This window comes from Melozone crissalis, unplaced genomic scaffold (genome assembly GCF_028551555.1).
Source record: "Melozone crissalis strain CALT ecotype California unplaced genomic scaffold, PUWL_Pcris_2 ptg000019l_1, whole genome shotgun sequence".
NCBI classification, from domain to species: domain Eukaryota; kingdom Metazoa; phylum Chordata; class Aves; order Passeriformes; family Passerellidae; genus Melozone; species Melozone crissalis.
In genome coordinates, this window is record NW_026535797.1 from 5,381,985 (window position 1) to 5,409,362 (window position 27,378).

General features: G+C 40.9%; 1 protein-coding gene across 2 annotated transcripts in view; it reads right to left on the bottom strand.

Moving 5' to 3' along the window:
- Positions 1–7,648, bottom strand: part of PLPP4 (phospholipid phosphatase 4) — a 46,363-nt gene extending 38,715 nt beyond the window's left edge. Inside the window, exon 1 of one of the 2 annotated variants that reach the window (XM_054276701.1) lies at positions 7,511–7,644. In XM_054276701.1, the coding sequence (XP_054132676.1) occupies positions 7,511–7,566 (56 nt within the window). In that variant the 5' untranslated portion in view covers positions 7,567–7,644. Of the gene's footprint in view, positions 1–7,510 lie in introns of both variants that reach the window. The other variant, XM_054276702.1, reaches the window with a different exon arrangement.
- Between the last annotated feature and the right edge of the window lie 19,730 nt (positions 7,649–27,378).

Below are 27,378 nucleotides of genomic sequence, written 5' to 3' on the forward strand. Positions count from 1 at the left end.
GGAGCCGTTCAGCCCTTGTGATCCCTGCTCACATGGAGCGGGGCTGCCCTTGGAAAACAAGGCAAGGAGGTCAGAGCTGCTGCTTATTGTCAAGGTGCAACTCTTCAGGCCATCCAGAAATAACCAACAGTGGTAGTTTTAAATAGAAATAACCAATTTAAATTCAAATAGAAATAACCAATATTAGCCTAGTGAAAACTATTGGCTCCTGCTTTCATTGCATTATTCTTATTTTATTTACTAAAAAAATTATTTATGGTATTAGTTGTTGCCTCTATCCTCTGTTGTTATAAATATACCCTATGATACAAGCTATTTCACAAAGGCCATTTAATGTGTGTGTTTGGGGAGGAGAAAGGAGAGGAAAACAAAATAATGAGTTGTGCAGCCATTAGAAGTGTCAAAGCTGGCAGCTGTACATCGTCCTAAAGTGAAAAACAGAATTCATATTACAGGCTTAAATTAACTAAGTACATGCCTGAATAATGAACCCAAACACACTGCAGACAGTCAAAATTTTCCTCTTGATGTTTTTAATGCTTATTTTGATTACATCTCAAACTGTTTTCAGTCAAACTCTCCACAGTTCCCTGCACAACTACACAGCTTCACAGCAAATTGATGGAGATGAGTCTGGTAAAGTTTCTTTTTTTTCATTTTTTTTCATATCTACATATCACACACTATTGAGTATGTTCAGACCCAAAGGGAAAGTTGAGGTAAACTCACAACCATGCTGAGTTTCTCTCTGTGAGAAAAGCTCCCCCTCTCAGTTATCTCATCTCTGTCCCTCCCTCATTCCCTCCTAATGATAATGCAGCACTCAGGCATCCCCTGTTCAGTACCAGCACAGTCCTAACTACACAAAACAGTTACAAGACACACTAAATATTATCCTTAATTCATTTTTAGCATCAATAATTCTGCCAGCTCTTTCCAAGTACTGGCTTTTCAAAGTCACTGACAGATTGGGAGACGATAAAGATCTTGATTTACTGTGCCAGATATGAGTACATTCTCAGCAGTAAGACTATAATTTTTATTAAATTCTTTCCCATAAGAACCACAGTTGTGCCCTATCTTGACTGTGCTTAGATCAAAGTATAAGAATCAATTTATTAAAGGCAAATTTTCCCCCCAGGAACCCTATCAGTAGCATTCTCCCTATCAAACCATCCTCAATCAGGCTAGAAGCAAATAAACACAAAGTGCCCAAGCCTGTGAGTAAATGGGATTCAACAACAAGATTCAACAAGAGACACAAAGTCACCATTTACTCCTCAAAAAATCTGGAGCAGATGCTTTGGCATTTACAATAAGATCCTCTTTTAGCATGTATTCAGCTGGGAGTTTAGCCATGGATATCCACTGTAAATCCCATCCTGTTAGCGGGACAATTAGAATTCCTGCCATTAAATCCCCTTCCCCTTCTTTCACTCCCTCTTTCCCCCACACTCAGGGAACACAAATGAAATAATTCAGCTCCACAATCTAGAAGTATGGATACAACAGTCTGTAAAAATAATCTGTGTTATGCTCAGACCAGAGTCTGCACAGATAGACAGGTAGGTACAATTTCTCCTGAATAACTGTTATCAAAGTCAGTAAAATCCACCCTACTCCAATAAATAAAACACAGAACAATGGAATCAGAAGATTCAGCTGGCTGAAACACCAAGCAGCTGAACAGCAGGATGGCTCTGAGTGGATGCTGCTTCATCACTCCCCTCCTCAGCTGGATGGGGGAGAGAAAATTCACTGAAAGGCACCTGGATCAGAGTGAGAGCAGGCAGAGAGCACTCAGCAGTTACTGTCATGGAAAAAACAGACTTGACTGAAAGAAACTAGTCTAGTCAGAGCAGGAAAATGAGAAAATAATACCTAAGCCTTAAAACAGCTCCCCACCCCTTTCCCCAAGCTTAATGTGGAATTTTTTCTCCCTCCTCCCTGCAGTGGTACAGGGGATGGGGAATGCAGACTGAGATCAGATCATCACAGCCACCCCTGCAGCCCCCTTGCCACCAAAACCTGGCCATAAAACCCAAAACAGCCCCAAGTTTCCTGTGAGCTCCCTGGTAACTCACACACAGGGCAGGCACACTCACATTTTGCTCTGTGCCTCCTGTGACACCAGGTATTACTGGTATTTAGGGCTTTGTGTTTTCACAGTAACCTGTGCAGGACACAGAGCAAAGCTCAAATTCAGCTTACTTTTGGTATATCAGGGAGTGCAGGAGCTCCATTCCAGCTCTCCCATCCCTTCAAAGGTGTGACTGACTCTGCTGGGCACTGGAACAAGTCTGCTGCTCAACATGCAACCTCTGATAGGTGCTCTCAAATCCCAGACACCAGAAAAGCTCTTTTCTGCAGCAGGTCTTGCTCTTTCCTCTTCATTAACCCTACTCAGCGAATCAGACTTCACCTGCACCACAAAATAAATCTTCCCCTCACTTTAATCACATGTAAATTACAGCTTACAACGATGCACCTGTTTTAAAGCAGGTTAGCAAGCTTATTGATGTTTTCATTTCCTATTGACATTACTGTTTGTGAAACTAACACTGGAAAAGCTCCAAGACTGTTCAATGTGCTTGGCTACCTCATGACAAAGAATTTATCAATTAACTGAAGGATTAGGGTGAGAAGAAGGATTGCCCTTGTTTTCTTGATGAGAAATTAGGATACACAGAAATTAAGTCCAAGACTGAGGATCAGAAGCCAAAGATCAGGTTCCAAACAGAGTCAGATTTATGGGATATTAAAATTGACAACAGAGGGCACAAACCAGTAAGAAGTGGCCAAATACCTACTTTGAAACTAGACAGCCAAGGCTTAAGGGGTGCATTGAATTCTTGGTCCAACTGATTGGTGTAAATTCACAGCATTTGAGCCAGAATGAGAAAATAAACCTTAATGTCTCATTCTGGTGATTTCTTCTCAAAACCATCTTGTTTTTGCCACCTGCAGTCACAATTTTCAGCTCAGTCTATCCTCCAAAACTCCCATCCACAGGAGAGAGAAAAGGCAAACCCAGTCTGGGAGAAGAGCAGTGCACAAGTGCAGCACTGAGGAATTTCCTCGGGTAATTGATTTTCTGTCTGTGTTAACAAGACAATACACAGTATCATTTCTAAAGGCAACACATGATATCCAGAAGACAACATCCCCTGACAAAGAAAGCGACTTGAAAGAGCTTTGCACACCAAATTATTTCATGCATATTCATAACTTGATTAAAATATTAATACTGTAAACTTGTAAGAAACACAAGAGGCGCAGAAACAGCTTTTATTTACTTACACCAGCAACTGAACGTGGCACACACACAAAGGATGTCAGCACTCCTCAGTGCTGGAAACTCACACGTGTGCATTATATATCTGTATATTAGCCTGCAGATAAACATTTATTCCCAAGGGAGGCTGCTAATGAGACTCTGCTGTGGGGGAGATATCCAATTACTCCAAATGACATTTATATTTTAATCACATCACATGCACTGAAGAGCTCGAGGTTTGATGGAGCAATCCTTGAAAGACTTTGCCTTTTTAATCAATTAGCTCTCTAAACATCAGTGACGTGCTGTTGACAAGTCCTTGGGTTAAATATACAACAACACACACAACTCCTCTCTCCCTGCCAGGAGGAAACAGTGGGGTCTTCCAAAACTTCTGAAACAGATGCAAAAAGTTTTCCTCCTAGAAAACACCAAAAACAGAACACTAACAAATAAAGACACCCCTCAAGCTCGCTCTGAGCTACCACTCAGTAAATTCATTTTAGGACAGAAGAAAAACTTTGTTTTAAGGGCAACGCTCCTGCGTAAAACTATCAGACTCGCTCACAAATCCTTTTATAATTGGCTTATCTGAATAAAACCAAGTCAGGCAAAACCATTTGCTTTCTTCAAGCAACCTGTAAGTGACAAATGCCAATGCACACATGGAGACAAAAGTTTGGTCATTTTTAACAGGTTTTAACATTAATCAGGTATTTTAGGATGCTCCAAGTCATAGAAATAAGTACAAAAATGAAGAAAAGCAGAGCTGCAAGACCCTAATTCAATCATTCTTCAAATTAGCATTGCATTTTTCCAGTAAACAGTACATCCTCATGGCTGGTATATTAAACAACAGACCACTTCTACTTCTGAGAGTTTACATGAAAACCTCACTTTAAAAATAAAACTCAGTTCTGTACTCACAAATATCCCTTAATAAGTAAAAACCTAAACAAAAATATGAAGCGGGAATTGATCAAAGTCAGGATGTGATTGGAAAATATTTGAAAGTTCATAAAGTAAGAGTCAAATTATAGCATGAGAATTTTCTTCCCCTTGGAATTAACAAACCACCCATATTCCATCAGATCAGGTCAGCCCAATCAGAAGGTGCAAGGATAAATATTTTGAAAGCTAAAAATTAATTTGATAGTTAAGAAACTGGGAGAAACTGTGGAGCAGAACAGAAATATCACTATCCTTGCAGTTTGTAACTTGCAGCTTGAGAGCTGTTTTGCTGAAGGTACTCAAAGAATACTCATTTAACTTTGCAGTAAAGTTTGTATTTAGGTGGGTTTTTTTATTGCAATCACTTGTTTTTTGGGCTTTGACTCTTTGCTGTTTGGAGTTTGGGTTTGTTGTCTTTTTGTTTTTTAATTCCTGCTTCTCAATTTCAGGCAGACACAGTCCTTCTAATAAATCTCTCTTAACTAATCCCTCCTTCAATACCACTAAATCCTGAGGGCTAAAATGCCCTTTAGCACAGACCTCTGTGAAGGCAGAGAAGCTTGAGTTGCTAAATTTCAATACTTAATCTGGTCTTTAATTGCTAAATGAGCTCTCAGCAATTGCCATGAACACAACACCTAGAACTGAGTCAGTTGTTATCCTTATCCTCCCTAAATGGCTGCTGAATTCAACCAAATCAATACTCAACTACCAAAAATGTGCATTGCTTCTAAGGGTGCCCATCTGCAGGGTAGAAGAGATCTTATATAACAAGTACAGGTTTCTGCCTTTGATGGAATGACTGATGTTGATAATTATGGCAACTGGAGGGAAAAAAGATTGCCAGTCTTAAATATAGAAAACATGGTTGTTCTTGATCTAAAATAACATTGAAATTGGCAATACATTCAATTTCAGCAATCATCAACAGAAGTTTTCACACCTCCATTTTTATGAAATGACATTTATTACCAAGCAAAGCTCCAGAGTGGAATGTGCACCTTTTTCTTGTGCATTCTGTGGTACAAAACATGCCAGTCTATTGCTGTGAGTGACATGAGCTGTTAGGTTGAAGCCCAAAGACATCTGGGAGGCACAGATGGTTCAGAACTCTCAAATTGCTGTGGAACCATTCCCTTCAAGGTCAGGAGGCTTCTGACACTGCAAGGGCTGGTAATGACACAAAGCCATCCAGACCTTTTCAGAAAGAGCTCCTCTCCTGTCCAGTTCCTCATTTCCTGGCACTCAGCACAGGGATGAGCTCAGCCCCAGCTCATTTCTGCTAATGGCACTCCTCTCCCAGGGAGGTGGAACCTGCGCAGCCTTTCCATTCCTAGAAATCTCCTCTGCAGCAGAGCAGATTCCAGTCCCAGGGTTTCCAATTTCACCAGTGAATGTTCCCTCCTGAAAAGATATTCCACTGAACTCAATGCTCCATAAAAACCTTTGCATTGGCTGGCTGTAAAACCACAGGAAACAGAGTGTTTAAACCTCTGCAGCAGAAAAGTTTCAAAATGTAATTGCCACTTTAGAAAACTGAGAGAGCTACAGAGTACTACTGCAACAGCAAAAGATCATTTCTGTGCTAATATTGTCTGAACAGGAAAGGTCTTTTCTTTTGGTCTACCTAGAGATTGTATTCTTGCAACCATTACCAGCAAATAAAGTGCAGTTCTTCATGAAACTAAACACTGACCTGAATTTGGAACACTACTGTGCCCATCACTTTGAGATGCCAATGAAAGCTCTGAATGACCTATTGAAATACCAGAATTATTCCCCAGAATCCCAAGGAGGCAGGAGCTGAGCTGTGTGAAAATATGAGAAATTATTCCACAGGCATTTGCCATTAGGGTGACTCTACCAAGAGCTTTTCTGTTAGCCACCCCTCCTCAGAGGATTTAGGAACCAAGGCAAAAAGAGTGGTGAAAATATGGGAGTCTTTTAGAGAGGAAATAAAGACAGAAGAGAAGCACAACCAAGAAATGACTGATTATGATGGCTCATGATTTCCATATCATAGTAATAAGCTACATGTGGAGATCTCCTACAGGGGTGGTGCAGGTGATGAATTACACACAGGATCATAAAGAATTGCAAGGTTCTGATGTAGCATCAGCCTCTGAGGTCTTTGCTCACCCTGTAATTCCATGTATTCCAGAAAGGAGTTCTGTTGACCGGAACAGGTCTACTTTCAAAGTGAGATGCAACTGAACTGACAGATATCAAAGGCACCTCGCAGGGTTTTGTTGTAAATCAAAAGATTTGCATCAATATTCAAGAGAAATGAGCACCGAGGAAAAAAAAATCAAACCCCAATAAATTGGACAAGTTATTAATTAACCATGAGAGGTTCAGAAAGGACTCATCAAAGCATTCAGTGTCCCCGGGTCTAACTCAGTATCACAGCTTAACAGATGTCCTACCCTGCCTGCACCTGTGACCAGCAGCATCCATCCTCAGGAAAACAAACGAGCAAACAGCAGAATCTGATCCCGGTTCTGTGATGCTCCTGAGAGATCACAAAGACTGAGAGCACTCATCTTTAAACATCAAGCAATGGAAATGCAAACTTATATATATAGAGTGGAACTTTTCATTGTTCAAATGCACGCAGAATGCAAACTGCATGAAAGAAAGGGCTGAAATACTCAAAGCAAAAGGATGCATAACTGCTTTCTCCAGAAAAAGGCTGAGGGAAAGGATGGTCCTGCAGCGACAGCGACAGCTGCACATCTTTCAACAAGCAGATTTTCATGACTTTCCTCCCTGCCCAACAGCGTGCGGAGAAGCTCCCAAACCCTTTCTCACACGTTCCAGCTCCCGCTCAGCCCGCGGTCCCCGCTCAGCCCCGGCCCCGGCGCTGCCGCTGCTGCCAGACCCGGCTGTGGGAGCGCATCCTCAGCCCCGCCAGGTGAGACTTTACCCCGCAGACTGCAACCAACCCACCAGCACCTCTGAGGCTGCCTGTTCTGGCCGTTCGCTGTTTGCACAATTCTCCCATAAACAGCAGCTTCTCCAAGAAAAATTCCACTCGGCTCTTCGGCAAAACGCCGCGGCTGGGAGAGTTCCCTCAAAGACTCACCTGAGCGAAATATTCCACCCCCGAGCATCCCAGAGAAGGCACCGGCGGCAGCTCGGGCATCCCGAGGGATGGCCGGAGCCCGCCGGGCGAGCCCCGCACCTCCATTCCGCCCTGCCCGCCCTGCCAGCGGCCCCCGGCTGACAGCCAGCCCCGGAGCAAAGTTGCCGCGGCGCCGCCGCCCGCCCGGCGCTACTCACACGAAGACCCCGAAGAGCAGCACCCGTATGCCGATCTCGATCGCCAGCTCCCGCATGGTGGGGCCGGCGCTCCGCAGCCCCCTCCGCCGCCTCTCACGCCCGGAGGCAGCGGGGCCGCCTGAGGCCGCCGATCCCGGAGCGCCGGGGCCCCGCGCAGAGCCCGGCCGGGCGCGACCCCGGCCCCGCCATCCCGCGGCCGCCGCGCCGTGAGGGGACCGCGGCCTCGGCGCTGTGAGGGGCGCGGCGCCGGCGCGGCGGAGCCCAGCGCCGGGGGAGGGTCCCGGTGACGGTGCCGGTGACTAACGCGGTGTCCCCGCTCGGGGGGAGGGTCCCGGTGACTAACGCGGTGTCCCCGCTCGGGGGAGGGTCCCGGGGATCCTGGGGATTTCCCCTGCCCGCCTCCCCGCCCGCCCCCGCGGCGCTGCCGAGCGGAGCCGCAGCCGGAGCCGAGCCCGCTCCGTCCCGCCCGCCCCTCGGGGCCGCCCTGCGCCACAGCCTAACGCGGGGAAGGGGCGCCGTGAGAGCGATTTTTGTGCCCCTTTCAGCGCAGAGCTCCCCGTCCTTCCCTGGAGGGCCATGGACCCATCGGTGCGAGGGGCTGACATGCCGGGGCACCGCCGCCACACGCTGGATTGCAGCTCCGGCCGTGGGCTGGCGTTCCGGTGCTCATCCCCGGCTCGTATTGAAGCCCCGTGCTTCGAAAAAAATGGAGAACAATAATAAACGGGGCCGGCGGGAGGGAGCATCGCCGCGCACAGATAACACCGGTGTTCATAAAAACTCCAATTGCCGGCCCGTTTGCAAAGGGCAATCACACACTACACCACCCGGGCTGAGCTTGGCCCATTCACTTTATCTTTGTATAAAGGATTAACAGCGTTTGAACACGCTCTAATGGATGTATTTATGTAACAGGCTTCTCACCTGCTCACACATCCGTGCCATTTAAACCCTACTCTTCATTATTAAAGCAGATAAGCCAGCGGTGTCCCTTGGTCAGATTCTGCATAGTATGTGATATTATAGCCAAAAGGTGTCATTTATTCAGTGCCTGCTCTTTCAGAGATGACTTTAGCTAAACATGCAGAGATTGTAGTTATATGGGAACCCCAAATTGCTGGGATGGGAGAAAGGCAGCAAAACAACCAATGACTTGGTTTGCTCCTGTGTTCCCTCCAATCCATCCACCATTCCTCTCAATGGAATTCTCTGAGCTGCCCAAATCCTTCTATTGCCTCAGTCTACTTTTGCACAGAGTTCATTAAACTTCCTCTTTCTTTAACTTCCTTAGCGTGGAGAGACTCCTGAACATTTTTAGTGTAAGAGAGTTTCAGCCTTAAGTCATGAAATGCAGCAAACTAATTCACATTTAAATGTATTTAATTATCTGCTTTCTTGGGGCATTTGAAGGGGATGTCCTTCAGGAAAGTGTTCATAGCTATTAACACTGCACATAGCTACAAAACAGCCATCAGAACTGCAGCAGGAATCCAATCCACTTTACTACATGATTATTGCTGGAAAATTAATGCCAGAGAGGGTTTGTTAAACCTCTCTGCCTAATATAGGCACTGTGCATTAAAGGGAAGCTTTGAACTCTGAATTAACTACTAAGTAGTAAAACTTCTATTGACTATGTTTGTGAAAGAACAGAGACATGAGATTCTGTGCTAAACTCGTCTACAGAGAAGTTCAGCAGTGCTAGATTTGTTGCAAGAAGTATGACTAAAACCCAGAAAACCCAGATGTGTGACTGCCATTGGAGAGAACACTAAAAATGTTACTTAAAAAGAGAGATCTCTCTGCCTTGTACACCTTATTTCATTAATTTTCAGACAAAGCTCAGTCAACTACCTATAGTCTGGATTTTAAAAAATGTGATTCACTCTCAGGAAGCAAAGCTAAATTGTGAAATCTCTATATTCAACTGGTGGTGGTGGTAAAGGACATGCCACCTTCCTTTGAGGACACTCAGTTGGTCTCCTGTTGTCAAATACTTGTATTTCCTCTGGTTTGTGCCCCCAGTGACTGAATGTGTACCTACACTCCTCATAGGTGTGCACAGGAATAATCTGTTTTTATTAATAGACAGAAATAGCCTCATAATTTGTGTGAACCAAGCCACTCATGAAACAAGGAGTTATCCTCACAAATGAAACAAGATTTGTCCTGCTGCAGAGATCTGCTTGCAGTGTTCTGCCTCTCCAACATGTATCAGCTGATGGTGATTTGTGAAGCATAAATACTTCAGACTGATTTTTTTTTTAAACTAGACCCAGCTTGCAGCTGGCTGCTAAACAAAATCTTGTTTGCCTTTTAAACTGAGCATGAGCTATAGTGGTAAATGGCAAGAAAAATATTTTAGGCTAGGTTGTGGAATTAAGCTGCAAGGCAGCAGGAGGTACCACACAGCCACTGCACTCCAGCTCATTCCTAGAACAAGCCACAGTGACCCTGGGAACATCCCAGATTTTTATCCATCCCTACATCAGACACAGCAGGTGCCCTCAGTGCTATTTATGTTTTTAGGAGTGACTGCAGACTGATCCCACCCCGATGGAGGCAGCTATTGATTCCTTTAGGTGGCTAACTCTGGTTCTCTGTACTTCTCTCTCACAAAGATTAGTTTCTCTTTGAGCCACCTGCAGCCAATTTTCAGTCCTCAAAGAGGTGTACACAGCCAGAAAGAGCAGCACAGCTGACCTGGCTTTTCTGGGGATTACAGCCTTTTGCCAGGATGTGTGCACTCTTCTTACCTGCCTTGGGGCAAAATCTTACAGCTCATGGTAAGCTGAGCTTAAAAAAAGTTGGTTTTTCTATCAAAGCAGGTAAACTTAATCCTGCCAAAAGGCTGTGGGAAATAGCAAGCTTACAACAGAAGGGACATGACGAAAACACAGGTGGTAGTAACACCTGACACTCTGAAACCAGGCAAGAGTGTCAACACAACACATAAAAGTGAAATAATTTTGTATGTTTTAAGAAGGATTCAAAGGATGTTGAATAAAGTTTTCATACCTTTCATGGTTCTGGCACAAAATCAGGAGCAGCTTGGCAGACAACTCTCATTTTGGAGTGATTTACACTCAGATTTGTCACAGGACATAAAACTAATGTAGGTTCAGATCCACTGAGATAAAATATTAACACATATCTGGATGAACAACTTTTCCAGTTTTCCATTGCCTGCATCTGTTGACAACCAGATGTTTAAGCAAAATTGCTGGTCAAAGAAACACTAAAATCCAGCCTGACGTGACACCAGGGCAGCTTTTTATTCTTTAGCAATTACAGTCCACTAAACAACCTACTTATTCTTTCAAAGATATAAATGAAGGGTCACTTTAGCTCTTTCTTACATTGTCTTTACTTCTGTCAATATTTTTTTCTTTTTGCCCTTTACCACTTCTTCTCCTGCCTGTTGGAGTATTTAAATCTATGAATAGACAATTCCTAGATTTAATGAGGCAAAGCCCTTTCCCCCTTTCCTTTCCTGCACACACATTCCCTGTGTATGGTCTGATCTGTGCTGCACACCCAGATGCAGAGCACAGCCCTTGGCTGGAGATTCAGCTCTAAACCAACTCCAAAGCCATGGAGGATTTTGTTAAAAAATCAGAGTCAAGACTGAGATAATTTTATTTATTCTGCACATGTCTATACAGATGCATGTGGCAATGGGAATTTCCCATTATCATTGGATTTGGCTGCTATTCCACATAGATTGCTGCTGGTTTCTTTCCTAAGTAGTTATTGGTGCTCTGATGAACAAAAGAAACTTCAGGCAGTAAAACTCCAAAGGAATTAAAAACCTCAGTCAGCCTGATGCAGCTATGCACATCTTAATTGCCCTGGATATCATATTTAAAACATTTATAAAAGCAAATCATTAATGCTTCTGTTTAGTTACTGTGCAGGTGCCTCCAACTGGCTCCTGATTGTGCCTAATTAAACAGTTCTAAACATTAATGCATCAGCGAGCTTCAGCAGTTGCCGTTTAATGAAGTTGTGTCGAAATGTTTCATCTGGGAGATTTTTTTGGGGGGGTGAATGTATGTGCTTGGGGCCACCCGGTGGAGCAGAACTACAGTGCACGGATCGTGATGCTGCCCGACCCGGGGAGGGCTCACCTGGTCAGTCCCGGGCATCCCGGGCATCCCATCCCACCAGGACAGCCAGCCCTGGGTGCTCTCCTTTATGGATTCACCTCTCCACTCCCGGGCATCCCAGGCATCCCAAACCTGCCAGGACATCCAGCCCTGGGTGCTCTCATTTTGGGACTCACCTCTCCACTCCCAGGCATGAGGACTGACTGAAGGAGCTGGGGGTGCTGATCCTGGAGAAAAGGAGACTCAGGGCTGCCCCCATCACTCTCACAGCTCCTGAAAGGTGCCTGTGCTCAGCTGGGGCTGGGCTCTTTCTCCAGCAGCTCTGACACAACCAGAGCACACAGCCTCAAGGGAAATACAGGCTGGATAGCAGGAAGAAAAGGTGATAAAGTTGTGGAATGGCTGCCCAGGGAGGTGGTGCAGCCCCATCCCTGGGTGTGTTTAACAAAGCCTGGATGTGGCACTGGGTGCCAGGGTTTAGTTGAGGGGTTGGGGCTGGGTTGTACTCAGTGATCTTGAAGGTCTCTTCCAACCTGGTGATTCTGTGAATTCTGTGACATCCCACCCTGCCAGGACATCCAGCCCTGTGTGCTTTCCTTTATGGACTCACCTGGCCACTCCTAGCATCTACAGAACAGCCAGCCCCAGGGGCTGTCCTCTGTCTGCTGTCCATGGAATTTCTCTACTAAACCCTGACTTGTTTCAAAATGTGTCCTTTATAACTCTTCTAGACCAAGAACTGACATATTTTCAGCCAGCACATCACTGCCCCTAATAATCAGCATCTTGGGGAAATTTGATCAGTCTAAACAATTAAATTCATGTATACATGAAACTCAGATAAATTATTTATGAGCCAATTGACATTTACAACACTGGTGCTGTTGGTACTCAATATACTGTGTACATTGTTATGGGGTTACTGTTGTAAAAGTATTCATGCTCCCATAATAAACCTGTGATAAATTCAAGTCTTTGACCTTTACAATATTTAGGGCTCTTGTGCAGTGTTTAACAGGAGGCTGTGACTTAAAGCAGACATCTGCTATCTTTAATCTTGAGTAACACTTCATGCCAAGAATGGCCTTATTGACTTCAATGAAATTTTTGTGTAATTACTTCTTTTTCTTTTTCTTTTTCTTTTTCTTTTTCTTTTTCTTTTTCTTTATCTTTTTCTTTTTTTTTGGTCTTCTAAATGTAGTAGAGACTTGCCAACCATTGCTGCAGTAATTTCAAATTGCTCTTGACTTGAAAGGCAGCACAGTGATGCAGGATAATTAAATAGAAGAGGTAAATGGAAGAATAAGCTCTACATAATAGAGGAAAACAAAATAAAATGTCCAATCGTCTTGGACAGGAGGGAGCTGCAAAAAAACAAACACTCCAGAGTTTGAACATGGCCTCATGGTTTGGTACTGGTAACAATAAAAGGCTCTTTGTTCATCTTTCACTTGGATTCTTGGAAGCCTCTCTCCATTTCTCCTGGATTCTGTGTAATAAAGAAGCCAGAACTTTGAAGCTGCTCACAGCAGGAATTTGTTCTAACCCAAATTTACTGGAAATAGCCCCAGGAAGGGTAAAGTAGGGTGAGGCAGTGTATTAATACACTTTCAGGCTGCACTCCCCTTTAAGCATGCCATTTGTTGCTCTGCCCCAGGAATCCCACAGTGTGACTGCACAGGATCTGCATCCCCAGCCCTGGGAATCACTGAATTCTGCCTGAGGGCTCCAGGAGCAATGTGCCAGGGGTTTCCCAGCAGGAATCACATCTTGCTGCTGTTCTGGGGCCTTCCTCAGCCACTGATCATGTCAGTGATTTGTAGGAGCAGAAAAACAGGATTTTCTGCTCGATGAGAATGAGACCAATTTCTAAGTTGTAGCTCTGAGCAACTGCAAAAACGATTTCCTAACCCAGGAAACAACACCAGGGACTTAATTCCTCTTTAAATTCTGTGATGCTGTGAGACTGAGTGCATTGTGGCAAAAGCATTATTTTACTTTTTCCTCACATCAACTGCAGGCTGAAGTGCCTGGTCAGGAAGTGCAGAAGTGGAAACACCCGTAATTCCATGGCTAATTGGGGTACATTGATGATGTTTTGTCAGACTAATAGCACAGGTCAGAGGAGAGCTGAAACATCCTGGTTCCATGAATGCCACTGAAGGCAAATTAAAATTATACATGAGCCCTTTGTGCTGTTTGGAACTGAGGTGGCAAAACTTTGTTTCCCTTCTTGAACCCTGGAATTTATTCTTCTCAGCACTTATTAAGTCATAATTTATGTGCTTATTTAAATACCAAAGTCATTTCTGTCTGGGCCATCTAGCATGATGTAGGCTACTGTCAAATGAAGATACTTGGTTTAATTTGTATAATTTTCAATATATATTAGAGGAAATACTTTACCAGTGCTCAAGAAGATGAAGGACAGAGAAAACATTGAGCAGTATTAACTTCTGGATGCCTGGAAAATGCATTCACAATTTCATTATTTGCTGAAAGATAAGCTTGGTGCTTATTTTTGCACTGTGACAGCCTCATTTTCTTTGCCTTCTATATTATCTATATTTAAAAAATCAGCAGCTCTGCAGCTTGAGTAGGCTAAGGAGCTGATTGAGTCTGTGTGTATGTGTGTGACTGCTAATTTTGCACATTTTGCTGCAGTTCCTCAGAGTAAAGACTGCTAATTAATTAAAGGGTGATTGAATCCCAAGCAGTCAGTGTTCCAAGCCAGTTTTGTCATTAATGTTGCCTAGCAGGGGCAGTGTATAGCATTCCTGTAATAATCCCAGAATTTTGGACACCAACATCTCCTTGAGCTGGCAAATCCAAATGCATTTCTCCAGATGAGCCAGAGATTGCTGACCATATCTAAATGATAACAAATGATAACAGCTGTTGATAATGATGAAATCCAATCACAGGCAGCTGATTTAGATAATCTCCCCTCAGCCTGGTGCCACCAGTGTGAATGCAGGTCACTGGTTATGTCACCAATATTTAGGTTTCATTTTATGAGGCAGCTTTGTCTCCTCTCAGAAGTAGAAATAAGGAATTTCTGTCACTGGGCATCTCCCCCTTAGAAAGCCAAAGGCAAATATTGAATATTTATTTGTCTTTTTAAAAATATTATGCAATTTTATGCATTGATTTATAAATAAAGATAATTGAACCAACTTGAGCAAAATCAGTTCATGCATATTTTACTTTTTTGAAACTGCAGACAGATTTTAATTAACTGGTTTTAAATAATGAGCTTTTATGCTGTTTGGGGAAGCTGTTTAACATCATGCTACACCAACATTTCTGTGTGTAAACATTCAACTGCAGAGCTACTTTTGGCAAAATGATGCCTTTCTGCTGGGCAAGTACCCACAAAAAGATCCTGTTGTGGATCCAGCCACGAATTACAAGGTTTTGAAGAGGATTTCGACTCAAACTAAATGAAATTGTGCAATTCCTATAGAATTCCTTACTGACCAAAACTGGTTCTGTGCATTTATGATAATCAATGTGGAGTCACAAGGGCAATAATGATTAGGTAATTTTTGTTGGGGTTTAGGGAAGAACCTAATATTTTCCTGAATGCTTCATTTCTGCAGACAGAAAAGAACAGGGCAGCTCTGTTGGCAACTCAGCCCTCAAATAAAACAGAATTTCTGTTGAAGTTTCCTTTTAGTGGAAGGCTTGACATGTTCTGTGCTGTAATTTGTTCTAGAGGGAATATTTAACTCAACTTCAGTGGCAGTGGGCTACAAGAAAGCAATAGTTCTTACCAGAGTTAAGTTAGAGGTTCTTTAACTGGGTTGACACTGAAATTGCAAAGATATACATGAGCTAAAATGCTTTAAAATCTTCATGAAGGCATTTAATTAAGCACACTGAAAAATAAGGAATAAAGCTCTTTTTTTTTCTATTAGATTGTCTACCCTGATTATTCTGAGGTACATTTTTTTCCATTTCCTACTGAATTTTTTATTTAAAAGAATAGTACAAATAAAAGAGAATTGCTACTTTTAGAGAAATACATGAGAAAACCCAATATCTTCAAGCATCTATTTATACATTTTCTTCTTGAATAATTCATCCTTCTTTGGTCCCCAGTGTAGTTAATGATAATTTCTAAATGTGGTGAGTAATCAGTTTTCCTAGATGTGTTAGATATGACAAAAAAAGGCAAAAAAATTATACATGAACACATCTGACTAGTTTCAAAGTATTAAAATTTTTAAATAATCTCCTTTTTTAGGATTATCAGCCTTCTCATTTTGTCTTCCAGTCTTGTAATTTTTGACTCTTAGGATTCATATTCTCATGTCTTTTTTTCTGCTAGTAAAAAATACTGAGTGTTTTCTGAATAGTGGACATGAACTACCCATTATTTGCATACATGAAAATGGAAGGTTAATTTAGTAAAATAATGAAAAAAATGAAAAAATAACTTTATAATTTTTTAGGTGGTTCCAAAACTGTGGATCCCCATTTTGCCCAATAGTCATTAAATGTGGACATGTTTTTTGGGAACTGGCATTACATCCAAGTCTCCTACACTCAGGTGGAATAAATTGAATTAATTCATCCTTGGAGTCAAATAAAAAGTTTGTTTATGCTTAATTTTCATCCTAGGTCATTTTTTAAAATCTCTTTTTTCACACTTCTTCATCTTCTTTTTCATCTTCTTCTTTGTCCTCTTCTTCTTCCTCAATCTACTTTGCATTTTTTATTCCTTCAAAGAGTTCACACCTTCTCCCAGCCCCATTTTCTTGCTGTGGGTAATGAAAACATATTTACTGAACAACATTTCAGATCTTGGTGGAGAAAGGGGCTAAATTGCCAGCTGATGTTTCAATGCTGGCATTAACATAATTAATAGGAGTGATCCTCTTCATGCTCAAGCACTAGAATTGAGACAAGTTGAGATTTACAGTGGTACAAAAATATCAGAGCATTCTCCCATCAATATAATCCCAAAATAGCCTCAATTTCTCCTTACTTCTGAAGGGACCATGACTTGCTCTCATTTGTAATTTTTTGCAACTGCAAAGAGCAGTTGAAAGCAGTTGACTCTAATTTCTGCTAGAGGCAGGGGGAAAAGGAGATCTTGAGATTTAGAGTTGCAAACAAAGGTTTTAGCAGTGGAGTGGAGAAGGCCACTTTTGAATAAGAGAATAATCTTGTGATTTGTTTGAATGCTGCTTTCAATCCATGGATTTGGGCTGGAAATTCCCATCCATGCTTTCAGGACTAGGTCCTTTAGATCCTGGCCCAGAAAACTTGTTTGGGTTTATTATTTCCTTGCTTGGGTTTATTATTTCCTTGCTTTTGAAGGAAGCATCTGGATATATCAGGAAGGAAATATCACAAGGTATATTGGATATGGTGTGAGGGTATAAATATTTATTTTTAATGAAATCTGCAGTCTTTAACTGCAGTTTGAGAAGCTGCTCATGGGCACACCACTGAATCATCAGTGGACTCTGAAGTACTGGAATGTTTCCACCTATTAGTGATGTTTTATGACACAACAATTGTAAATATTAATTAGTGACTTTTGAGAATGGCACTAAGATCCGAGTTTACAAGGTTTAAATATAAATGTACATAGATGGAGAGATAAAAGAAGCGTGATCTCATCTGACTTTAAACTGTTAAAATATAGTAATGGAACTTCAAATATAGTGATGGAAAGATTTAGCAAATATTGCAGAACAAATATGTGATTTTATAGGCATAAAAGGCACTTTTTTTTTCATCTGCAAGTACTTACAGGTCAGGAGCACAGGATATTTGCTCAGAATTTTCCTTTCAGTAAATGAGGACACAACAGTTTTTTGCAATTGTATGATCTTCACAGACCTAGCAGAAAGACAAATTTGTAACTTTGGTTTACCAGGAATAATTAGAAGGGGAATTTTTGTGCTGGAGGACTTAAATCTAAAAAAATTGGGAGTGTGCTACCTATTGTAGTACTGGAGATTCAAACCATGGAATCATAGAATTATTTAGGCTGGAAAAGATCATTGAGCCCAAAAATTAACCCAGCACTGCCCCTGTCTCAGACTCAGGATGGAAAGGAGTCCAAGCACAAGTTCCTGCCAGGGAGAAATCCGTATTTCCTAGCTCTGGCACAGAGCTGCATCTCCTTTTGAATTTTCTGTGCCTTTCAAGCCATCCAGAGAACCAGAGCAATATTAAATTGCATTCCTGTCAAGAGAATGGAAAAGTAAGGCTAAAGCTTCAGGAGCTTTCCTTGACAATAAACCTATTGCAGCAACTTATTTTGTATCTAAGACAGCAAATAAGGCTCAGGAAATGTATGAGCAGCCAGCCTGGTTGTTTAAAGTGTCTGGTTCACCCTCTGAAGTGTAAAGTGCCTTGGATAAAGAAATGCAAACAGAAAAATACAAAGGAATCAAAATCAGGTATTTCTTGAAAAGTCGTAGCTCTGTGTAGATGATAATGATACATGCAGATAAAAATGAGAGAGTGAGGGAGTGAAAAAGGCTTAAGTTCAGCTCCTGAGCTGAACTGGATGTTGCCATTATGCTTTATACCTTTAATTGTGTCATCCAGCTCTTTTATAAAGCCCCTTCTGCAGCAGCCTGGTACTTTTGATGTTCGAGAGATTAGACACAGACAAAACCAGCCCTGTGCTCAGTGGGCACCTCTGCTACGCCAACACCTTGCAGTATTTTCATCAATACTTTAAAATTTAGAATGCTTTCTTTACTCAAAATAGGTTTATTTTTTCAAAACAGCTACAAGATGAAAGACACAAAACAAAAAAGCTTTTTCCTTTGAAGAAAATATCAATTTCAAAGCACAAAAAGCCATCACGTTCTAAAGTGAGATGAAGATAACAGTTCCTAACCAAAGCACCACAGCAGTTCTTAGGAATCATTAAAAGAATTACATAAATATTAAAGAACCTGAATATTACAGAATGTATCATAACATTCCTTTGCATATATATTTATTATGAAAGTATTAGCTCAAATTGTTGAATGAATCAAACCTTGTCATGCCATATGGGAAAGCTACCAATTATTTCATTTACTGTTATTTCCTGCTACATATCTGTACTAAAATAACTGCCAGGGCACATATTATAATCGGTGCTCTCAAAAACTTGCATTTCACCTTGCCACTGTTAGAACAAAGGGAGCCATGACACTCAGTGATGTTTCAAACCAAAATTAAAATCCTTTAGAATCAAAATTCTGTAATAATTCCAAAAACTCTGGGTTCTCTCCCCAATAACATATGTGTCTTCAAAGTAAATCAATTACCTTCAGCGGGAACCAAGATCCTCCCAAGGTGATTTTGAGTTCTGGGTGAGCTTTCCCAGCCAGAAGTCTGACCTGTGAAAAAAGAACATAAATGTCCCCATATTTTGAATGTATTTACACCTGCTAAGCAAACTTAGAGCTTATGTCACAAGTGGATGTAATTTTTAATAAATTTACTGTCTATTTAATAGATATATAAAAATGTAAAGCAGAAGTTGTCATTCATATGTGATCAATGTATAATTTCAGTAAATTTAATTGCTTTGTTTCAAAATTCCACTCTGTTTCAAAACATAGTTGAAATAAGTTGGAGTGTCTCATTGAAAACTGGAAAATGAAGGGTTTAGACTCAGTTAATTCCTTCACTGAAAGGATCTGATTTCTGGAAAATCTATTTTTATTTTCCATGCAAGGCCAAACAGTAGAAACAATTTTTTCACAGGGAAATAAAAAAGAAAAAATGGAAAAATGGAAAAAGAAAAAAAGAAAGAAAAGGGCAATTCATCACTCCCCTGGGGTGCCCAGCAGATATTCCCTGGGCACATTTCACATCCTTCTGCTGTGACATGGTGCTTTGCTGACTCCATCCACTCCTCCACAAAAAACAAGCAAGGTACCACAGAGGGAGATGATAGATATTGCTGCTTGTTCATTCATAATTTTCTTTTCAAAATCCCCTTTCCTGTATTTATCTGTTGACCAAATGAGAGTACAAATGCTAAAATAGGTGTCTGAGACAGCTGGAGTGATGATTTGAAGACTTTGCAAAACAAATGTTTCTCCTTGTTTATATTTGTGCTTCCTGTCCTTTGTTTTGTGCTTTGTTCAAGCCTGAAAGGAGAACCCTTTCCTAGTGGAGAAGAGCCAAGAAGCAGATCAGAAAATGAGATATTCCAGTGTTATATACAGATTAATACCTCTTTTCCATCTACCCTTATGCAAACATCTTGGTTAAGGTCTGGCATTGTATCTGCACCAAAAACTGAGCTGAACAACAAGAGGAAGGAGTTCTGAAGGATTTATGCAGATCTTGTTGATCGCCTAGTTATTAAAAAAAACAAAACCAAAAAACAGTAGTGGTGGGCCAGAGACCTGTTTGAGAATGGCATAAACAAAAACCATCTTTATCCCTTCTGCAAAAGGGAAAATCCCACTTAAGTGCAGAGAGAGGTTAAAGTGACAGGTCAGAAGTGGCTCAGGAGACAAGAGGGAATCTTTCAGAGAGGTTTAGCTAAAGCCCTGGGATTTGGAGTCCAAATCCCAGAAAGAAGATGAGAGCAAATGCTGCTCTAATGAGCTCTAATGCCAATTATAAATGGCATCCTCTGCTTGGTCATGAAACTGCATGTGGCAGCTGCAAGCAACACGTGGGCTTTTTAAATCACCTGGATTTCTTCCAAAAGAGAAAAAAAAATACATCCCTATTACTTCTTTTTATGAGATCCACCTCTGGTGCCTTCTGCTTAATGATCAGTGCAGTACAAAACATCAGTCAACAAAAAGCAGCACAAACAAGCCACGTTCCTTGGCTGATTTATCTCCTGTGTGGCTGCAGGAGGGAATGTGGGAAATGCCTCTTCCTTGCCCTGTTAGAGGCTACAGATTACAGTAAGCACATTTTCAGTATTTACCCAGTGCCCCTGGGCTCAGGGCTGTTGGTGTTTTCAGAGAAAAGCCTCTTGCAGGTGTTCATAATTCCTTACTGAGACCCCTCAGATCTGTGTCAATGAATAGCTTTTTAAGAGGCTGACACTATATTTAAAAAGTACGTTCCTATTTGACTTTTCAGATAGGAATCAATTTTTTTAATACACTGAAGAATTGCTTTCATTTCAGATTCATGAGCCTCAGGGAAAGGGGAGGAGAAAAGTTATGTAGATATTTTCTCTTCAGAGTTTCCAACCTTTAACATGTCTGAAAATGCACCAGTAAACAAGCAACCTACCTAAAATGCTTTAACAGTTGCTAAAACATTTTTTGTCCTCCCTGCCCTAACTTACACACATTTTAGGGATCTTTGTGAGAAAGCTCACATTTAACAGCAAATGATATGCCTTTCATCCTCTTTTACAAGTTGGACTTCACAGGAAATTCTGTGAAGTCTCTTTCCCTAGCAACTTCTGCTACTTTATAAATTAGATTTGGCCAAACCTACTCCATTTCTGTGCCACAGAAGTCCAGAGTAAAACCAGTCTTAAACCTTTATTCAATTTTTTTGTTGGTTTTGTTTTTTTTTTTGCATTTCCACACTGTAGCAGATCAGAGACTATACAGCAGTTAATAAGGTAATAAGTACAACATGAAAATTTGCCGTGCACTCTATTTATCCCTATTATAAATCCTATTACAAATAGCCCTTGGAGATTAAAAATTAAATCAATGGTTTTGTCTTATATAGTGTTGATATAAAAAAGAACAGTGCTGGTCCAGAAATTTTATATCTGTATTGGCATGTCAGAGTACAAAGAGGGAACAATTAATGAATGATGTCAGGTATAAAAAGAGTCTTTCTGAAAAGAATTTTTCATTTAAGCCCAGCTGACTTTGCTAGAAATTGGAATCTTAAACAAACCCTAGCTCTGAACATTTATCCAAAAATCAGAATTCAACATGGTATTCATTTCACGTTAATTTTGCATTTCATAGTTGTGTAATTTAAGACGTTCGTTTACACTCCCTTTGCAGTTAGTGTAGAAGAACAGCATCTTCAGAGAGGGACCATCCTATCTATTCAGATTTTATGAAGGGATAAATCTGTTCATGAGGTGTCCATATGTGGTGATATGGCTGAGTACAATGCTATTCAAAAAAACAAAAATAAAGGCAGATGAACAGAAGTTAATTAAAAATATTTTAAGGCTTTAGTTCCCATGAGGATTAAAATGCTTTCTAATTTTATCTTTTTTTTCTTTTATTATTATTTCACTTCTGCCTTGTTTTAAGCTAATATGACAACATTGATTAGTCAGGCTTAAAAATAATCCTTTTGTGAAACACATTTAAAAATATGCATGGATTTTATTCAATCACCTACTTACATGTCTGTTTTATGCCACCTAGGCTCATGAACTTGGCACTAAGAGTGACACTGCACTTAAAGAGTAAGTGATTTAAAACTGATTTACAATATCTTGATAGAGGATGCAGTCTATCAAAGTTAGAGATTTCTGCTTTGTCACAGATTTTAGCAGATTATTTTAAGCATACAGAGCTGAGTTCACAAATAAGTGGGAATGATTCAGTGTTGCTGTAAAAGGAGGTAAAATTTCCAAAAGAGAGCTAAAATTCCTTTTGAAGGTTGCCATTTTTAACATCCGCCAATCTCTCCCCTGGCAGGGACACCATTTCAGTTTTAAATTCTAGGCAATCTCTGCTCCTCATAACTTGTTGCTCAGTTCCCAGCCCCGATTTCTCACCAGGACCCCAAGCTTGACCCAAATGAGGATAATCCTTTCAAAATCAATGCATCATAAATGGGCAGTGGCACCACGCAGAGTTTTATTTTTCATTTGGAAGGTGTTATTTTATGATCAGTCTTATATATTTAATTTTTTTCCCCTTCTTTAAATAAGGGAATTCTTTAAATAAGGACAAATTCGTTCTGAGTGGCAGCCCTGCTGTTTGCAGAGGTTCCATTCTCCTCTGCCAAAGGCTGAAAATATGTCTGGTCACCAGTGCATCCAAGGTAATCCTATTCATATGTTGATGGTCCTTGAAAAGCCCTTCATTCCAACCTGGCAATGCCTAGGAGTTACCTAATTCCTTTTGATTCTGCTTTTCCAGAATAGAATTTTCCCCGTAGTCCTGACAGCCTCAAAGTGAAAGGGTAAAATAGGCCAATGCTCAGAAAGATGAATGGGTTGGATGAAGTAAATCCATCTTTCATGAGAGTAACGCTAAAATTCACCCTCCTGTCTCACAGCTACCTGTAAATTATGGCACTGGTTTAAAAATAATGAAATTTTTGGAACACAGAAGCTTGGATTGGATTCTTTTGTATTTTCACCGCAGGCACCTTTTCTCACAAGCAGGGGGTGGAATGGTCCAGGACAGTGCAGGGAGGGGTGGGGAGGCAAGAGAAAAGAAATTTATTTGGCTTATTGAATAAAAATTCCTGGAGCTTGGTTCTCAGTATTGGAATTTTAACTAAAAGAGGCAATTTTCCTCTTTCCTGCTGAAATGTGAGAGGGTCCTGAGCACATCCCCTCTGAAGGGCAGCTCCAGGGATGCCCCTTCCCACTGGAGAGCTCCCAGACCCTGCTGCCACCAGTCCCTGGCCTTGGGAGCTCCTTGGTGCTCAGGCCTGGCTTGATCCCCAGCACCTGCTACTCCACAGCCACCCTGACAAACTTTTCATGCAGAAAACAACAGCTTCTCTTGCAAAAGACAAAAATACATTGTGCAGAAATGCAATTAAGGTTATAGCACTGAAGAAAAATAGATGCAGCACACCCATAACTAACTGCAATCTCTTAGCTCTGATAAATCAGTGCAGAAACTGGAGCTAAAAAAGTCTATAATGTTACCAGGATTACATATTGAACTGTCTAAAGGTTCCAAATGGGTTTTTGTCCTGCTCCTCACCTATTGGCTTCCCCAGTAGCAGCTCAGATCTGCAATGTTGCAAAAATTGATCATTTTCCACGTGTGAACTCCTGTTCTGTTCATCCCTCCCTTGCCAGGGAGGGAGATTCTCTCAGAAAACACAGGGATCCCACAAAAATGAACACAGGTCATGAATTATTCAAAACAAGTATTCATATCTACAGAATTAATAATATATGTTGAGGCAGAGTCTCATTATTTTTCAAACCTCTTTTTTGCAACTTGACTCATTGCTCTTTGCATGCAAAATTATACCCATAGAAGTTATATTATTACCAACTAAATATTGTTTCCACAAATCCAAATGTTAGCTGGTTTTTCCTTTCAGATACTTCAGATTAGGTCCATGAGTTTAAATATCTGGCACAGATTCCAGGAGGGGGATTTTGCTAAGGCAATAAAGGATGCAGGTTTGGGGCAGCAGATAAAAAAACCACATATTTAGAACCATATGTGCTGGTACAGCAGAGCAGGGAAGAAGCTGCAATATATGAAAATACCTTTGGATCAGACTCTTCCCTTCAAATGACACCAAAACTTCTGTTTTCAACAATGTGCACAGCCCAGGAATTCTTCTAAATTGCTCTCTCATGCTCAGGTCCAAAGGCTCCATGATGTGACCACCACAGATCTGTGAGCCACATTTTTAAGGCAGCCAATCTGCAAAGGCTCAAAAACCATCTCAGAAGGCAACAAGGAGCCAATCCAACAGGCAAAGGCTCAAGAACCATCTCAGAAGGCAACAAGGAGCCTCTCCAACATGCAAAGGCACAAAAACCATCTCAGAAGACAACAAGGAGCCAATCCAAGATGCAAAGGCTCAAAAACCATCTCAGAATAAAACAAGGAGCCAATCCAACCCTACTCTGCTACCAGCAGGGCCATCCCATCCTTCTCTTGGTCCTGCATCTACACAATCGCCCTGGAGTTATTGCTGGTGTTTTCTGGCCCATGGGGAACCTGCAGTTACTTCACTTTTCCAATGGAATCAAAGCATTTAATTTTTGGAGAGTGCATTTCTGGATTCATGCAGAACTGCAGGAATACTAATGCTTGCTCAAAGAGACAGGAGGGAACTCTCAGCTGGAAGAGGTCAAGCAAAAAAAAAACCCCTCGAGACAGAGAAGCCTGACAGTCTCAAAAATGCATTTATTCTGCAGTAAAGCTTTGAAATATTGTGCATAGCAGTCTCATATCCACAGAAAATGTCAACTAAATAATTTCTAAAGAAATTTTAACACAGAGATTAAATGTCAACTAAATAATTTCTAAAGAACAAGAGATTTTAACACAGAGAATAAATCATGACATCTTTCACTAAAGGAGTGGTAAGATACTCTGACCTGGATCACCTCACATCAGAGCCAGGCATAAAACTTACAGCTGCATATTCAAATTCAGGAAGTATTTAAATTTTTATGCAGCTTGATTGCTGGTAAAAAATGTTATTAAAATGGGTAATATTTGATGGAAATGTAAGCTGATTTTGTTTGTGCAATAGCTGTGTAAGAATAATCAAAATAAACAAATGCAAGGGCCAATATAATTTCCTGAAATGCAGTGAAAAAATACAAATAATATTTCAAAGAAAATCTTTGCTTCCCAGCCTTAACTATACTGTGGGCAGAGAAAAATACAATAGCTGCTGCAGCATGCTCAAGATTTCTGTAGTCTGAGAACAGCTTTGAAATATCACTTTTGTGCTATCAAACAAAATGTTTAAAGTAAGCTTTCTTTGTTTTTGTAAGCTCCAAATGCTTTGATCCCTGTATGTCAGAACAAGCCAGCTTTGGGTTTATGCAATGGGGTTTTTTTTCAGTAGCTAAACTATAAATTGATAAATTTATAGTTAAATTATTAAATTACTCTCTGGGGTGTAATGGTGAGGCTCAAAAGATAAATAAATAAATTCAGCACCATGAAGTTCTAGGCTGCTCCACCTTTCTGCTGTTCAAATGGAAGTACATAAATTTGTGTAGCCAGCTCAGCCCTCAGTAACACCATCATTTTATCAGCGAGGCACAAACAGTGCTTTAGAATAACACTAAAAATAATTCCCACAGCCAAAGTTCACAGCTGAAATTCCAGGAGAATATTCTATATTCTGCATATGGAGCTCACAACACACAAGAGTAGAACAAGACATAACTTAATGTAAATAAAGTAACTGCATTTTTTATTAACATACTGCAGTTTAATAAAGATGCATTCAAGGCCTTATTATTGTATTCACAAATTAATATGGAATGCAGATTTAGTCTGTTGTAATCAAAGTGCACAAAGCAATAAATGAGACCCAAAGTCAGAAAGGACAAGATTTATTATTGAAATCTAATTGAAAGCACAATCCAACAAATCTGGCCATAGCTTTTCTGTACTGCCACACAACGTGTGCAGCACCCACAGAAAATATTTTTTAAATGCTGTTAAAATAAAACCCTTTTGATTTCTTCAGTTGGGAACTCATTGCACTGTTCAAACAGAAATGAAAAACTCCAGCATTATGTTTAGAGTTAACAAGTTAATCCTTGAAATGCATGACCTCTGTTCATTTTTAGTATTTGCTTGTTCCTATTTTGAAAAACGCCTCTGCAATTTCTGATATAATTTTTCTTTGGTTCAAGTTAACAATCCAGCTCTACAAAGATTTTCCTGTAACTTGTACAGTGGTTACAGATCTCCCTGAATCCAGATAAATGTTTTATAGAATCTGTTTCCAAGCTGCAAATTCTTTTGAGAATTGGCAGAGTCAGGGACTTCATAGCAGGGCAGGAAAATCTCCAGTCACTGCAATCAGATTTGCATGTCTGGGTTCTGCAGTATAAAAGCAAAGCATCTAAGAAAAGATAGAAAATCAAGAGGTGCTGCAGTCTTTGTGATGTACAGTGAGTTCCCTTTCCATACAAGGAGAACTTCAGTAAATAAAGATGGCTCATTTGAATTATTTGCTGCTTGGAATGAGTGGCTTTAATGTAAGATTAAGTGTGCTGGACTCCAGGGGACAGTGATATTTTATATTCCTGTGAAGAGGAAGACAAACCTCTGCCCCTTCCCTTCCTATTCAGTTTCGGGTGTACATATAAAGAGGTTAATAAATAAACAAAGCAGCTAGGAAAGAAGGGACCAGTATACTGATCAGCACATCAGCTTTTCAGCCTGGTGCCAGCAGGATAAATGCAAATTCCTGGGGTTTATTTTATAGGAATTAGGGGAAAAGCTTCCCTCCAAGACAGTATTTTGACAAGGCTCAGAATTTCCTTAGGACGATCCTCCAGCAGCAGGATTTGTGACTTTCTGTCCCCTGGTGATTTCCTGCCTGCAGGATCCCCAGCTTGGCTGGCTTTGTGTGCTGTACCTGCAGGCTGAGCTGGTTCCATTTATCAGCTCAGTTATTCCCTCAGACTGCCCTGGCAATTCCTTCAGCTCATCTTTCCAAGTATCTCTACCTCTTTGGGACCCATCTGGTTCAGTGTTTATTGATTTGCTTGGAAGGTTTTGTCTTAGCTCCTCACAGAACAGACCAGATATTCAAAAACCTCTCCTGATTTCCCGCTGAAAAACATGTGCCTTCTTCCAGCCTCAATTCTTATTAATCTGGCAGTTCATCCTGCCTGTTCTTCTACTTTTGCACTTCAAAGCCTCTCCATGCAGTCCCTGCTTTTCTTCATGATCTAACCATTATTTGATTTTAGGTTTGGGAGGATTTTGTTTGGCAGTTTTGATTTGATGATTCGAATATTTTTAGAATATTTTATCTGCAGTTTTGTCTTATCCCAGGCCCTTTCAGAAGGATTCCCACCCACAATGTGAATTTTAAGATCTGATTATGCTACTGTCTGTCCCATTTTCTCATTGTCTTCAACGT